This window comes from Urocitellus parryii, chromosome 10 (genome assembly GCF_045843805.1).
Source record: "Urocitellus parryii isolate mUroPar1 chromosome 10, mUroPar1.hap1, whole genome shotgun sequence".
Taxonomy (NCBI): Eukaryota; Metazoa; Chordata; class Mammalia; order Rodentia; family Sciuridae; genus Urocitellus; species Urocitellus parryii.
Genome location: NC_135540.1, coordinates 90,062,790 through 90,078,189, shown reverse-complemented (window position 1 = coordinate 90,078,189; position 15,400 = coordinate 90,062,790). Strand labels below are relative to the sequence as shown.

General features: G+C 35.6%; 1 protein-coding gene across 2 annotated transcripts in view; it reads left to right on the top strand.

Annotated features, from left to right (window-relative positions):
• The window catches only part of Slc4a4 (solute carrier family 4 member 4), a 319,583-nt gene that overhangs the window by 262,139 nt on the left and 42,044 nt on the right, over positions 1-15,400 (top strand). For both annotated transcript variants that reach the window (XM_026402584.2, XM_026402583.2), the window contains exon 16: positions 5,035-5,226. In XM_026402584.2, the coding sequence (XP_026258369.2) occupies positions 5,035-5,226 (192 nt within the window). The remainder of the gene's footprint in view (positions 1-5,034; positions 5,227-15,400) is intronic.

Genomic DNA, 15,400 nt, shown 5'->3' with positions numbered 1-15,400 from the left:
TCACTTTTTCATTTGCGGATGATGCTATGGTGTTTACATATTGAAATAAATCAGTCAGCATACATTCTACTGTTAAGAATTTGAAGCACAGCTACTCAATGTAAGGAGAGTAATTTTCTTGAAAATAAAAACCAGAAAAGTAGATTGAAATCAGTTGAAGACCCTTAGCAACTTAGCCCCATTTCCTTTACATCTTTTTTTTTTCCCTCACTGCCCCTTTACACAAACAATCTGCTTCATCCCATCTGGTCCACGTACTGTTAGCTTCTTCCATCACCAAAAAATGATGAGCACTCATGCATTTAAAATTTTTTTCTTTTAAAAAATTATTATTATTTGTTATTATTTATTTGTAATTATTTATTATTATTTATGTATTCTACTTAGTTGTACACGACAGCAGAATGCATTTCAATTCATTGTACACAGATGCAATACAACATTTCAATTCTCTGGTTGTACACGTGTAGAGACACACCATTTGTGCAATCATACATGTACCTAGGGTAATGATGTCTATCTCATTTCATCATCTTTCTTCCCCTCCCCTTTGCCCAATCCAGAGTTCTTCCATTCTTCCCACCACCATTGATCAGCATCCACTAATCAGAGAAAACATTTGGCCTTTAGTTTTTTGGGGATTGGCTTACTTCGCTTAGCCTAATATTCTCCAGCTCTATCCATTTACTTGCAAATGCCATGATTTTATTCTCTTTTAATGTTGAGTAATGTTCCATTGTGCATATATACCATAGATTCTTTATCCATTCATCTATTGATGGGCATCTAGGTTAGTCACTCATGCATTTTTTTAAAAAAATTATTTTTAGTTGTAGATGGACACAATACCTTTATTTTGTTTATTTATTTATTTTTATGTGGTGCTGAGGATTGAACCCAGTGCCTCACATGTGCGAGGCAAGCACTCTACCGCTGAACCACAACCCCAACCCACACCCATGCATTTTTAATAAGGACTTATTGGTTAGGCAAATGAATCACTGTGTGTCCCCCCACATCAGCATTTTTGTTCATAGCTTCTAATTCTTTTCCTTTCTTTTTGTGAATACATGAAGAAATGCACATCCAGAGTTGGTCACTGGTATTCCTGTGTTCATTGTTCCCTTACTCTGTCATTCCTATATCTAATTGGATTAGCATTGCCAAATTTAACAAATAAAAATAAATATTGATAAATATTTAATAAACAAATAAAAATAAGTATTGAACAATATTTTAATATAACTGTGTCCTAAATAGTGCATAGGGACAGGCTTAATAATAAAAATATTATTCATTGTTTAGCTGAAATTCAAGTGTAACTGGGAATCCTGTGTTTTACCTGGTAATTCTAAATTGAAAGTTATTTTACTTTAATTTTGTCCTCTAGATAGAAAGGGTAGATAAATTGATAGAGTTCTTCTTTGACTGTATCAAATATTCCAGACCTGATGAAAGATTTTATTCGCTCAGTTAAGTAAGATTTCTCTGGTGCCCACTGTGTTCTAAGTTGAACTCTCCTCTGTCTTGGTCTGCTATTTTCCTCCTTCCTTATTTTCTATTATTATTTTTTTTGATGATGCACAGTCCCTTTGGCCCTCAAGCTCTATACTTTTATCAGCTTTGTCTTTCAGCCATCCCAGTCCAACAGTTGCTCAGTCTTTATCTGTCTTTCCCCCTCTGATGCTTTTTTTGGTCGTTTTTTTCTCTGTTCTTGTTATTCTGGTTATCCCTTTCCCCTTCCATCCCCATTCTTATCTACGGAAACACCTCAAAAGTCTTCACTAACCCTGAGAAACTTGTTTTGACCTTGCAGGGCTCATGTGTTCTAGCTTATTCTTCACTACTGTATTCCTTGGGAAAAAATAGTCTGTAATTAATTGCTGTTGGAATTTTTTCACTCCCACTCATATCTCAGCCCATTGTACTTCTCCTCTTACTTTTCACTCCGATGACTTCCAGGAACCTTTTCTCACTCCCATGGATGCACAGGGTGGTTCACAGTCTTTTTTTCAACATCTTTGTAATTGTAGTAAGTCTGATGGATCCAGGGATCAGATCTTTACAGATGACTTTTAAGTCAATATCTCCAAACTTGACATCTCTTCTGGATTCAGCTCTCCTGGCTCATTAGACATCTCTTCAAGCATTTCCAAAGTCATAACACTAAACTGCAGTACAAATGAAAATAGAAAGTTATAAGTATCCCAAGAAAAAGACAGAATGTGTTGTAAGAGTTCTGATAGGCACAGGGGAATTCCGTTCCCATTTGTCTTGTTCTTAAAAGTTCTGATTTTGTAATTTAAGCACTGCACGAAGAATTTTGCATAGGAAATAAAGGTCAAAACCACAGAGAATCATCTCTAAAGGGGTTAAGGACAGTGGTACTGAAGTGAGCTCAGTTTCCTGCATCAAGCCTGTAGGAGGAAATGGCTTTACAAAGATGGTAGTGATGGGCATGGGTTAATTTCTTCATGAAATGTATCCTGCCATAAGATATACAGAGTTAACCTTCATTGACATCAGCTGATATAAAATGACAACTCTTAAATAATAAGGATAATACAGATGTCTTTTCAGTGATATTTAAATAGAATTATTTATTTGATATAGCTCAAGTTTTATGGGAGAAGAAAACTGTGTGTGCAGAAATATTATACATGCTGAGATCATGGAAGCTGGCTAAAGGTTTTAAACTGAAGTCCTTAGGGAAAGATGCTGTTTGGAGGCAAAACAAATTTGATATAATGATATAGAGAATCGTTTGGGGCTTACAAAATATGGATGCTGGTATTTTATGTTAATGTAAGCAAGAAAACATGCTCATGGTTTATTTCATGTACACCTGTGAAGTTTCACTTCAATCTGAATCTTAGTAAGAAAATTGATAAAACTGCCTATTGTGATTGTTTCAATGCATCTCACCTCTTTGGGGAACTCTATGAAGAGGATTCTTGCTGATTATCAAAATGCAGAAGTGAAATTTGGGTACATTTTTGCTGATTTTAAAACAAAGAAATCTGTTACTATTAGGATCTCTAAACTTTAAATGCATTCTCCTAAAATCATCCACATGCAGAAATCTAAAAAGTAAAATGAGACATGATTAATCACCTTTTCCAGGAGCAGGGTTTGATAAAAGAGCAGTTATGCAATTCAGCTGTTTACAAGTTGAAGTTAACATAGAAAAATATTTCAAGGAAAGATCTAGAGTTTATTTTTTTTATTGACTTATGTAAACACTTTACCATTTTGAGCCCTATAAAAATATGAACTCTTTCTGTCCAGAGAGTCTTTTATAACTAGGTTGCTCAGATCAAGAGAAATTTATAAAATGGTAAAAAAATGTTGGTGATATGGGTTTGGTGCAAAGCAGATCTCTTTCCTGTAATGGACAGGAGACATTTATTTGTCCACATTTATTTGCATGGTGTTTTCAAGTAACTCTTCTGTTAGCACATGATATACTTATTAGTCCTGGACCCATAAGGATAGAAGTTAAAGTATTTAGAATGTTTCTAAGCTGAGACACCCATCCTTTATACCCAACCACATTGGCATTCATTTAGACGGGTAAGATTTCAAAATCTGTCTCCTGGAAATGGCCATAATTGTCAAGGTATACAAGAGAACTTTTTGTATATCAAAAGAAACTCACTCAAAGTATAAGCATTTAAGAAGATTCAAATATAAGAAATAGCTGCACAGGAATTTTAGTAAGAAAGGGAATGAGCTACCAGGAAACTGCTTATCACAGAAATTGTTCAAGCAGAGAATGAATGATCATCTTTCAGGACAATTGAATACTAAGGGTTTTGAGAAATCACACGAAATTATCTCTAGATTTTCTCCACACTATAATATTCTAGAAAAAGTTCCTTAGGGTTAGAGGCCATTAATTTTCAGTAGCCAGTAATTCAAGTAAATTGGCTGTTTTGGAAACAGAATCTACTACAGGAATTTCAGGTGCTGTTCTCAATAAAAACAGTGAAAGAAAGAGAAGCAGTGTAGGACACAGAAGGAGTTAAACAAGGATGTGGTCCCAGCTGAGTTTAGCATTAGCCTAACTCCACAGAGAGTTCCAGGGCCTAAATTGTGCCAAAGAGCTGCTTCTACTTTGAAACAAAGAGGATAGTTTTTTCTCTCTGTTGGTGATGGTCAGTAATGGGCTATGAGAGACTCTAACAGTCCAGGTAAGGTAGCTCTTGTGTGGTTAAAGGCAGTTCTCCAGGAAAAGAGCCAGTTGTGAGCTAATAGCAGCTAATTAATAGAGCACCTTGGGGTGAGTGCCTGGCCATACTGATAATAGCCAAAGGGTTCTGCTGCCTATTAGAAACAGAAAATAGAGGAATGAGCTGCAAGAGACAAGTGCAGCACTGACATGACAGCAATATATGAAAAGTGGCTTATACATTTGAGGCCATGTAAAATAGGGATAGTGTCCTGTACAGGAAGCCACTGACTTTAAGGCATCACAGCCATTCTAATGATGGATGCCCGTAATGCTGACCTGGAGTTGACAAGAAAAAATGAGAAAATAAATAGTCTATCTGAAAAGTGTTCGCCGAGTAGTGAGCCTGTTGAATGTTGAGAGCATTAATAGGGCCATCAAGCAGATGCATACAAAGCTGTGCACTGCCAAAGTACTTTTTGAACAAGAAAGGTGTTTCTGAGAGTCTCCCATTTGAGACTTAGGATGTTCAAGTACCTCAGTTTACTCTCGGAGCATTGACAGGAAAGGACTTTGGGGTTTGTTTCCATTGAACAAATGGGTGATGGTAAGGTGGCAGCACAAGCTAGGTAACAAGTTGCATCTTTCTCATGTAGTTTCAGTAATTGCTCATGTCTGTGTCGCCTCACCTGTTATTCCAGTAAAGTCTTACCAGGGTTTATTCTCTAAAGGTTGTCTCAGAATTTTGCAGAAACTTTTACTATAATCCCTATATTGTCCATCAAGTATCAAAAGCTGCTTTTGACATATCTGTATTCCCTAAAACCAAAAAACAAAAACAAAACTCTTTTTTTCTTCTTCAGTACCATAATTCTACCTTTGACTGGGAATTTTTGTCGAAGAAGGAGTGTTTGAAATACGGAGGAAAGCTTGTGGGGAACAACTGCGATTTTGTCCCTGATATCACACTTATGTCTTTCATCCTCTTCTTGGGCACCTACACCTCTTCTATGGCTCTGAAAAAATTCAAAACCAGTCGTTATTTTCCAACCACAGTAAGTATCTGAGATTTAAATAATGTTTGTTGGATTTGCACTGCATCAACAGTAATACAATTTTAGTTTTTATTGATGCATTATAATTATACATAATATTGGGATTCATTATGATATATTTGTACTTGCACATAACATAATCTAGGGAAAGGGAGATACCAGAGAATGAAATTGTATAATAATACAGTTTTACAAAATGAAAATGGACCTATAGTTCATTTGGTCAATATAATTTTGTGCACTTTAAAAATTACATTCCAGTTCATATGGTGTGTGTTTAACATAATTGAAACCCAGCTTTGAGAAACCTTCCAAAGATTGGGTAGCATAATTCTATAATAAAATCTGTCATAATTTTGAATGTACTGAAAAGTAGAATATGTCTAAGAATTATTGAGTAAAGAGTAAGACCTTGTAAAGGTATAATATGTAAGTATATGAGGGGAAAACTCTTCATATTAATCAGGAATATCTGTGTTGTGGAATTTCTTGTTCATTGGCTGTATATGTGAGTATTTTCATACTTGAATTATAGGCTGTAGGAGTAAACTTAGATGGTATTGTTACACTAGTATTGGTGTAATATATGACTGTCAGCTGAGCCAAACTTTCCTTCTCATAGTGATTAATGGCAGAGTACTGATAATTGAACTGGGTTGTGCAGACTTCCTGTCTCCCATTAATATGCTTGAGTGAACTTAAAGTCAAAACTGTGGTTCTTTGAGACTACAAGATAAGGCCAACATTTAGATAATAGCATTTTTTTGTTTACTTGTAGAATGAATCTAAGCTAATGCTTTGCTTTACAGCTTGGTTCTTAGTATTTAGGATGTCAGTATTTCTTAGGTAATCTGAATTACACCTGATTTCTATCAGTGACCTGCTCTATACACCTGGCATCTCATGAAATCTTTCCTTTGTTTTTTGTGTAGAAGAACTTTAGAAGTTGAGTAGCACTCAATGAAAGGCTTTTTTTTTTTCTAATTCCTAGGAAATGAAACTTAAGATATTCACTTTCACCCAAGATATTTTGGACTCTCTTATTCTTCTTATAAAATTGAAAATAAAGGGAAGGGTTGATAATAAAATGTCTAGAATTAGATGGCCCAAGGAATGAAAAACTTCCACCAAAGAAAATGTAAAAAGAAGTGTTCAACTTAATTTGCTAATGGATGTCACAAACTGGTGGTTCACACACAGAATCGAGCGCACAGCCATTCTTTGTTTAGACAACAGTGTGTAAACACACACATATATAATTGAAGCCTTAACTAGAACCTGTACTTTGAGGTAGTCATTGTCTTTTCAATGCTCTGTTGTCTGAGACTTCCCTACATACTGGACATGGTGGTGCATGCCATAATTCCAGCTACTTGGGAGGCTGAAGCAGAGGATCATGAGTTCAAGGCTAGCCTTGGAAATTTAGTGAGACCTTGGAGAAAGTGTCCCTGGGATGAATCACCAGAACAACAAAAACAAAAATATATCCTGCATCACACAGGCAGACTAGGTGCCTGTTTTTGACTGTACTAACTTACATGTTCAGAAATGTGCTTACTTGATCTTTTTTTCAACTGAGTTTTATATAAAATAGATTCCTTGGTAAAGGTCTTTGGGGACAATTGCTTGTCTACTGAGGTTTTTCCTTTATAATTATTAGATCATTGGGCATTCTTGATTTTTACTTGTTTATTTTTATTGCTTTTTATTCTTTTGGTTCTGGGGATTGAATCTAGGAGTGCTTAACCCTAAGCCCTTTACTTTTTATTTTGAAACATTGTCTCACTAAATTGCTGAGGCTGGCTTTAAACTTCAGATCCTCCCGCCTCAGCCTCCCAAGCCACTGGGATTACAAATATGTTCCACCATGCTTGGCTTCATTGCATTTTTTTTTTTAATTTGTAGTTGTGTATGGACAGAATGCCTTTTTGTTGTTGTTGTTGTTGTTGTTTTGTTTTTGTTTTTTGTTTATGTGGTTCTAAGGATCAAACCCAGTGCTTCACACATTCCAGGCAAGAGCTCAGCCACTGTGCCCCAGCCCCAGCCCTGTACTGCCATTTTTAAACATTGTTAAAGTCCAGTGTTATTTAAGCATAGTAGGTAGAAAAGTAGAAAATTTAGAATCTTTATAATTTACAAAATAAACTTTCTCCTTTCAGATGAAGGGAGAACAATTATGTTTTCAATTGTTAAATAATAATTACATATATTTAGAGGACACAAGGTGATGTTTTGGTATTTGTATACATTATGGAATGATTAATCCAAGCTGATTAACATACCTATAATCTCATATACTTATCATTTTTGTGATGATAAAATTAAAATGTACTCTTTTAATAAATTTGAAATATGCAATATATTATTATTAATTATACTTACCATGTTGTGTAATGAATCTCAAAAATGTATTCCTCATGTCTAACTAAAACTTGTACCTTTGACCAGCATCCCTTACTCTTCTCTCTACTTTCTACGTCTATGAATTCATCTTTTTAAAGTTCTGCACCTAAGGAAGATCATGTAGTGTTTGTCTTTCTGTGCCTGGCTTACTTCACTTAGCAGAATATCTTCCAGATTCTTCCACATCATCTCAAATCACAACGTTTTCTTTTTTTAAAGAATAGTATTGCTTTGTGTATATACACCATATATTCTGTCTTCATAAACCCATTGATGAACAGTTAGGTTAATTCTACATCTTGGCTATTGTAAACAATGCTGAAATGAACATGGTAATATGGATAGTCTTTAACTGATTTCATTTCCTATGAATATGTACTGAATTGTGGGATTGCTTTACCAAATGGAAGTGTTTTAGGTAGCAGTTTTTTGTTGCTGTGACCAAAATACTGGACGAGAATAATATAGAGAAAGGAAAGTTTATTTGGGGATCATGGTTTCAGAGGTCTCAGTCCACCAACAGCCCACCTCCATTTTTCTGGGCCTGAGGTGTGGCAAAACATCATGACATAGTTATTTATTTGTGTCTGTATTAGTTTATCATTTCTTTATAAATTTAAAAATATAGATCATTTACTGCCCTGATTAAATTTATTCCTGAGTATTTTGTTTTTTATGAGGTTATTGTAATTGGGAATGTTTCCTTGATTTACTTTTAGGATAGTTTGTTATTGGCATTATGGAAACACAATTTTTATAGAAACGTGATTTTTGTATGTTCATTTTATATTTTGAATCTATACTGAATTTGTTTATCTGTTATAACAGGTTTTTTTTTTCTTTTGGTAGAGACTTTAGGGTTTGAGGTTTATTCTGTTGTCTGTAATCGGAGATAATTTAACTTCTTCCTTTCCTATTTGGATGCCTTTTTGTTTCTGGGCTGGTCTGGAACATAGAGTGGACCTGACATCTGGACTAATAGGGACTGGCCTGCTGTTAAGCAGGCCTAAAGCCTCTACTAAGAGACTGGATGCCCAGATTCTGACCTGATGATGAGGGGAATGATCTGGTGCTAAGGGAAGTTTGGATCTCAAGGATGCTAGAGCTAACCCAATCTGAGTTAACCAATCTGGAGCCTAAGCCAGTGGAGTTGATTTTGGAGTGGAGCAGACAGGAGACCAAGTCCCCAGGGAATCCCTGAAATCTGGAGCCAGACTGGTGTTAGGGCAGTGCATGGGTATCAGTCTGGAGTCTAAGACCCTGTGGGTCCTTCTGGTGCTGGATTTTACTGATGAAGGTCCATTGTTTGTGTTTGAGGCAAAGTCTGAGACTTGCTTCCCTGTACTTCCCCCAAGTAGGTCTCCCACCAGGTGGTGCTGCCTGGGGTTTGAGGAGTAGTGATGTGGGTAATTTTCCTTTCTGCTCTTTTCAATGTGTTTTCTTGTTTTTTGGTTAGACCCATGTGCTATAATTTCTCACCTGACTTTCTTAGCCATTACAAAGATGTTTTCTTATATAGTTGCTTATTCAATCTCATGTTTCTTTGAGATAATGAGTATTGGAAAGTCCTATTCCACCATTTTGCTGACATTACTCTCAGACCAAGTAGACACATAGAGAGCAGTAACTCCCAAATTGAGACTAGCTCTTCAGACGTAAAAAAAAAAAAAAATCTTCCCCTTACAAAAGCCTAAGTTCCTAAATTTTTAGGCATTGATAAATGTTGCTGAGAAAGTGAAAACAGAAAAACAATGGCAGTTTAGTTAAAATTTCTATTAAGAAGGTTCTTGGCATAGTTTAGAATTGTATTATCAAATCACAAAATAAACAGAAGAAAAAGTGGTTCCTAAGGATCAGTATGTAAATATGTTTACAGTTAAAAAAAACACATACATGAATACATATACATTCATATGCAAATAGTAAGACCATCATTTCATTTCTCTTATTTGTCACAATATGTTTTAATTTAAGCCATCATTTAGAAGGGTCATTTCTGAGGGTAAGAGCAGATAGGTGTATAGATTATTATAGTTGCTTACTTTATCACTAAGCATATGCTTAAGTATTATAAAAGTCTTTTATTGCTATGAAAATAATCAAGGCTAATGATTGTTCTCAGCTCCTTACACCAACAATTCACATGAAACCTCTAAAAACTCAGTATGCTAATGCTGAGTGACAGTGCCCTTGTCATATAAAATGTCCCCCTCTCCTTTAGCTTACACAATCATTTCTGTTTTGCACTGTCACTTCTTTACATTTGTGTGGGTTGGCAGTCGGCTAAGACTATAAGCTGCTTGAAAACTCTCATACTTCTATTTTGTTCCTCATGTCAACCAGCAGAGAATTGGCTGCAGACTAGATATTCAGTACTTGTTAGCTAGTGGAAACCATTCAAGTAGAGATAAATGCTGCATTCTGTAGGAAGAACACAGATGTAAGAACCCAGAAACTGTAGATTCTAGTGCCAGCACTGCCATTAACTGTTTTCCCTGTGATAGCTAACTGCAGACTTTGGGTACCTCATTTACAAAGGGAAAGAGCTCAGTTAGGTGATAATTAACACCCTAATAAGCTCTAGTAGTTTTGTGATTTTCAAGAGTTTTCTGGCTCCATTTGCTAAAGGAAATAAATTCTCCATATCATTGCTAATCCTTATAACAAAGATCAAGTCTTACAAATTTACAAAAATTAATTATTATCTTTATCTTTAGGACAGGTTTTCTTTTGCATTTACTGCCAATCTCTCTCTGTGGATGATCCAAAATTATCATGCAGCAAATTGGAAACATGGTTTACTTCCTTTCCACTGTTGAGCTTACTCATCTCACTGTATTCCTCATCTCACCTAATAACATCACCTATCCTCACAGTCATCCAAGATCAAAATCTTAAAATCATTGGTGTCAAGCTCTCATTGGGAAGCAAATGATACACTCAAATGAGAATAATTTGAGAATTTAATGCAGGTATTCTTTATAAAGGTGAGGTTAGGGGAACCATATAGTATCCCAAAGTTAGTAGAGAAGGATAATTACCATCCTGGGACCAAAAGATGTGGAAATGGAGTGGTGACTGGAACTGGGAAGAAGAAAGGAGAGTACAGTTGTCTGGAGAGGTGATGTGACTTGGATTGAGGGGTAAGCCAACCTGAGGCTATCTGACGGGGACCCACAATCTCACTCTCTTCCTCTGATAGCCTCCTCTGGATGCCACTGGCCAGACCCACCTAGAAGCCAGAAAGTAAGGGGACACATTGTAGACCACACAAGTCATTTTCCCAAGGCAGAAAGTATGGTACAGAGAGGTAGATAACAGATTTTGTGATACAAATGAAGGTATCTATCACCAAGTTTTTCCTTTCATGTTAAACATGTCACAGTTTGTTTAATTTTTCTGCTGTAGTCCTTATCCTTTTCCACTTATTCTTAAATTTCCCTCATTCTGGATCTTATTAACTTTTTTTAGGGGGGGGGGTACTGGGGATTGAACTCAGAGGTATTTAACCACTGAGCCACATCTCCAGCCCTTTTATATATTTTATTTAGAAAGAGGATCTCGCTGAGTTGCCTAAGGCCTTACTAAAATTGCTGAGGCTGGCTTTGAACTTGTGATCCTCCTGCTTCAGCCTCCCAAGCTGCTGGGATTACAGACATACACTACTGCATTCAGCAGGACCATATTAACTTTGCTGACCAGATTGTGACTCATTTGCCTAGCCTATGGTTGGTGACTTGCTCTCCTTCATGGAGTCACTAGCAATCCATCAGTATGTGCTCTTAAGATGAGACAGATTGCCTTTGCTCATCTGTCGGTTATTTAATTGGTCTATCAGGCTCTTCTACAAAGTCCTAACACTTAGTGGAGCATGAGTAGAACAGTAATACTCCACTGATGGTTTTCCTTGTATTCCCCTTCCTTTTAGAGGGGTGTGCTCTCCAACACTGCGACTGGTCTGTCACCTCAGCCTCAAGTCTGTAGTCAAAGCCTTTTAGCATCAAACTTCCAGTAGGAACATCAGAGCATAATCTGTGATCTTCTCTGGCAGATGGCTCAGAGCATTAACATGAAATGTTCTCCCAGAGTCCCACACCAACAAATGATCAGAAGCATGGAACAATGATGCCATCATTGAACATGTGGCAACAAAATAAAAGCAGCAGCTTATAAGTAAAGCGGGATTGTGAACAGTATAAATCAGAAAGCATGGAACCCTATGAATTAGGCAGAATTATTAGTACTTTGGGATAGTCACACTCTGTGGCTGGGTGATACGTGTAACAACACAAGAATGTCTTTCTTACGGAGCTGCTCAGTTTCCTTCTATCCCTGTAGGAAGGAGTTTCAATTCTCAACCTCACACAAAGTGCTGTAATTTTAAGTTTATTTGACAATGACTTCCCAGTTGTTATTGTCATTTAAATAAACAAAATTACTAAATTATAGGTAGCATCAACAGCTTCTATGTTGCATTTAAATGATGCTGAATGTTCTTTGATATCTTTTCCTAAAAATCTACTATTCTAAGTCTTATAATTAATTAGCATATCCATTCAATATGAAGCAAAAATTATTGTTATTCTAATATGTACTTAATGCAATACTAGGTAAAGGATAGAAAGACAAGCAATTCATGGACCTGTCACATAGTAAGCATTAATATATATAGATTGAGTAAATTAGATTTTTGTGTTTTCAAATAAAGATGACTCATCTCGATTCTTCTGCTCTGTTCATGATTATTATTTCCTGAGAGATCATGTGTTTGTGCATTTTTGTGACTTAAGTTGATGATGGTTTTTGAAGAACTGACTTTATGAATGAAAAATAGTGTAGGGCTGCAGGAATTTTAATGAAAATATAATGAGGAAAAAAAGTATAATGAGCATTTTTATTAGGAGATGTGTTTTGTTTTTATCCATGTAAAACAGAGGAAGGTCTTGAATTCCACAACTATTTCTATTTTTAGAACCGTAATTCTTGGTTGACATTTTGTCCTAGGGCCATTCTATTAAGGTTGGATGTGTTTTGTTTATAAACAATTCTTTATACGAATCAGGTGACATTCCCCTTCTGTTTCTTTTTCTCTCAGAAACTTTCGTGTTGAGTGGTAAAAACTGTCAAACTAATACAAACCATGTATTAAAAATGAGAAAGAAGTAGTGGGAATGTCTTCTATGTCCCATTTTGGTGTTTATAATACTAGGTGACATTTTTCTGGTTCAAAATATCAGACCACATTGTGCTATTGAAACTCATTCGAAAATGACTTTGCTGTCACTGGAAAGAGTCAGATTTTCAAATTCCTGTGGTATTTTGTACCAAGGAAAGTCATTTTTAAAGTCAAATTTGCTTTTAATCCAAAAAACGTTTTTCATCTTTGTTTTATGAAGAATGACAAAGGGATATTTAATTACAAATTACATTTTTGACTGTTAAACATTTAAACAATTACAGACACTTTAGTTCTTATAGATATATAACAAAAATAAATACAATTAACCTGAATTGAGTATTAATGAAAATAAGGTTGGGAGCAATGACTGGTCAAATAGAAGAACTGATTTTGACCATGATACCCTGAGAGTCCAAAACTCTTTCTGCTTACTTGTCTAACAGAAAAGTCAACAGCACTGAAATCTATGCAGTAAAACAAAAGGGCCTCATATTCCAATTCTAGCTTTCTAATTTATATATACAATTTACTAACTATTCTGTTTTTAACTTTTATTTTTGTACCTTATTGTAAATTATAAAATCATCTTCCTTTTTAGGTGCTGAGACCTTTTATTAGTAATGATCTCTTTGAGTTATGCTGAGAAGACCCTCAGACAGAGTCAAGGAATTTTGATAGTTGGGTGTTAATCAAGAGTTTTATTATTAGAACTTTGAATCTAATCTAATATTGCCTGTAGATTTATGACAAGTGATAGTCTTCATGTTACTTGAATGCTTCCTGGAATAGAAACTTGGTATCCAGACGCATTTTTGGTAGAAACATGAATCTGCCCCTCCCTAGTCTTTATCCACAGGGTCTACGCTCACCATCTGGAGTTACATGGCAAGTTGAATTTCTCTTTCCTTTGGCAGAATTTACCTGTTATAAGACAGATTCTCTTGACAGCTTCCTGAGGCCTGCCATTACTTTTTTTTTTTTTTTTGAAGGGGTGATATTTTTCTTAGACTCTTATTTCTCTAGTTATCCTTTCTCTAGATAAGCTCTAGATTTACAGCTTCAACTTAGAAGAGAGTGAGCAGATTGGGACATGAATTTCCCATGTGGTTTGATAATTTGCTTCTCCTTGGGTTCCTTGTTCTCCTGCCCAGTTTTGAGGTAGGATGGCAGAAAACATCCCTGAGTGATTGCCAGACTCTCAGAATTCCTGCTGGAGCTCTAGGCCTGCTCCTCTACCCCTGTAGACTCCTATTGGCAAGCTCTGAGCCCCACCCAGATAAACTGTCTAATTTGCTTCTCTTCTTTCTCAGTCTCCCTGACTTGGAGTTCATGGTATTAAACTCCTAAAATTTGGCTTTTCTTTTACATAATTCAGAATATTAGGAGTATTACTCAAAGTACAGTGAATTAAGATTTTTTTGCTCTGAGTAATGTTAACATGTATTTCTTTTACAGTGCTTTATAGCACTGGATACTAGGGGGATCAAATTTTTCAAAATTATCATAGCATTTTATATCTTATTGCCAAAAGGCATATAAATATCTGGTATACTTTTTCTTCATCTAGAATAAATGCTTTTTTACACTGTTGGTTAGCATTTCCCAAGCACCACAATCATTAGAGAAATTGACATCACAAATTAATATTTATCGAGAGCCCCCAGGGTGCCTGCTGCTGTACTTCTCTGTTTGTCACGCTCCATCCATTGAGAGCTGCTCAGCATGCTCACAGCCCCTTCCCCCCAGTTAATTTAGGAGCAGCTGCAGTCCTTGCAAAGTGAAAACCAAATGTCCTCTGGGTCCTCTGAAAAACCATTTTTCCCCCCTGTAAATTAACTAGCTTCTCGCTGTTGGTTCTCTATGATTATGACTCTCTCAATAATTAATATGGTATCATCCTTCATAAAGAGTGTGTTTATAATAGATTTATTAGGTTGTTTTTGCCCAAGAATAAGAGAACCGTGTATGGCTATTTGAATTGTCTTTCTCATCCATTTAATTTCTTCTACACTTTGGTGTTCTAAATATTTAAGCTGGTTGTTCCTTACTATATTAATTGAGATATTGTCTGATTTTGCAGAGGACAAAAACATTTTTCTTCTTTCATGTTTGTAATTAAAAAGAATAAAATAGGGCTGGGGTTGTGGCTCAGTAGTAGAGTGCTCGCCTAGCATTTGTGAGGCACGGGGTTTGATCCTCAGCACCACATAAAAATAAATAAAATAAAAATAAAGATGCATCAACGACTAATAAAAATATTTTTAAAAATATTAAAATCAAAGAGTTCAAAAATAATCTGGTATAGAAAGGGGCATTAAAATCCTGAGACATGCTTCATTTTTTCCTAAGTTGAGGTAGGAATTATCATATATTGTAGCACATCCATTTATCATTAAAATAAACCAAGGTTTTTGAAAATTATAAACTGTTGTCTATGCATTATCATCATTTGTATTCTCTTAGATTGTCATAATTTATAGTGCCAGGATATTGAAGTTTTGCCTAGAGAGACTTAGCATTTGATTTGGATGAACACTCACAAATGATAATGTTTGTCCAGACTAAATTTGAGGTGTTTGAATACACAGGATT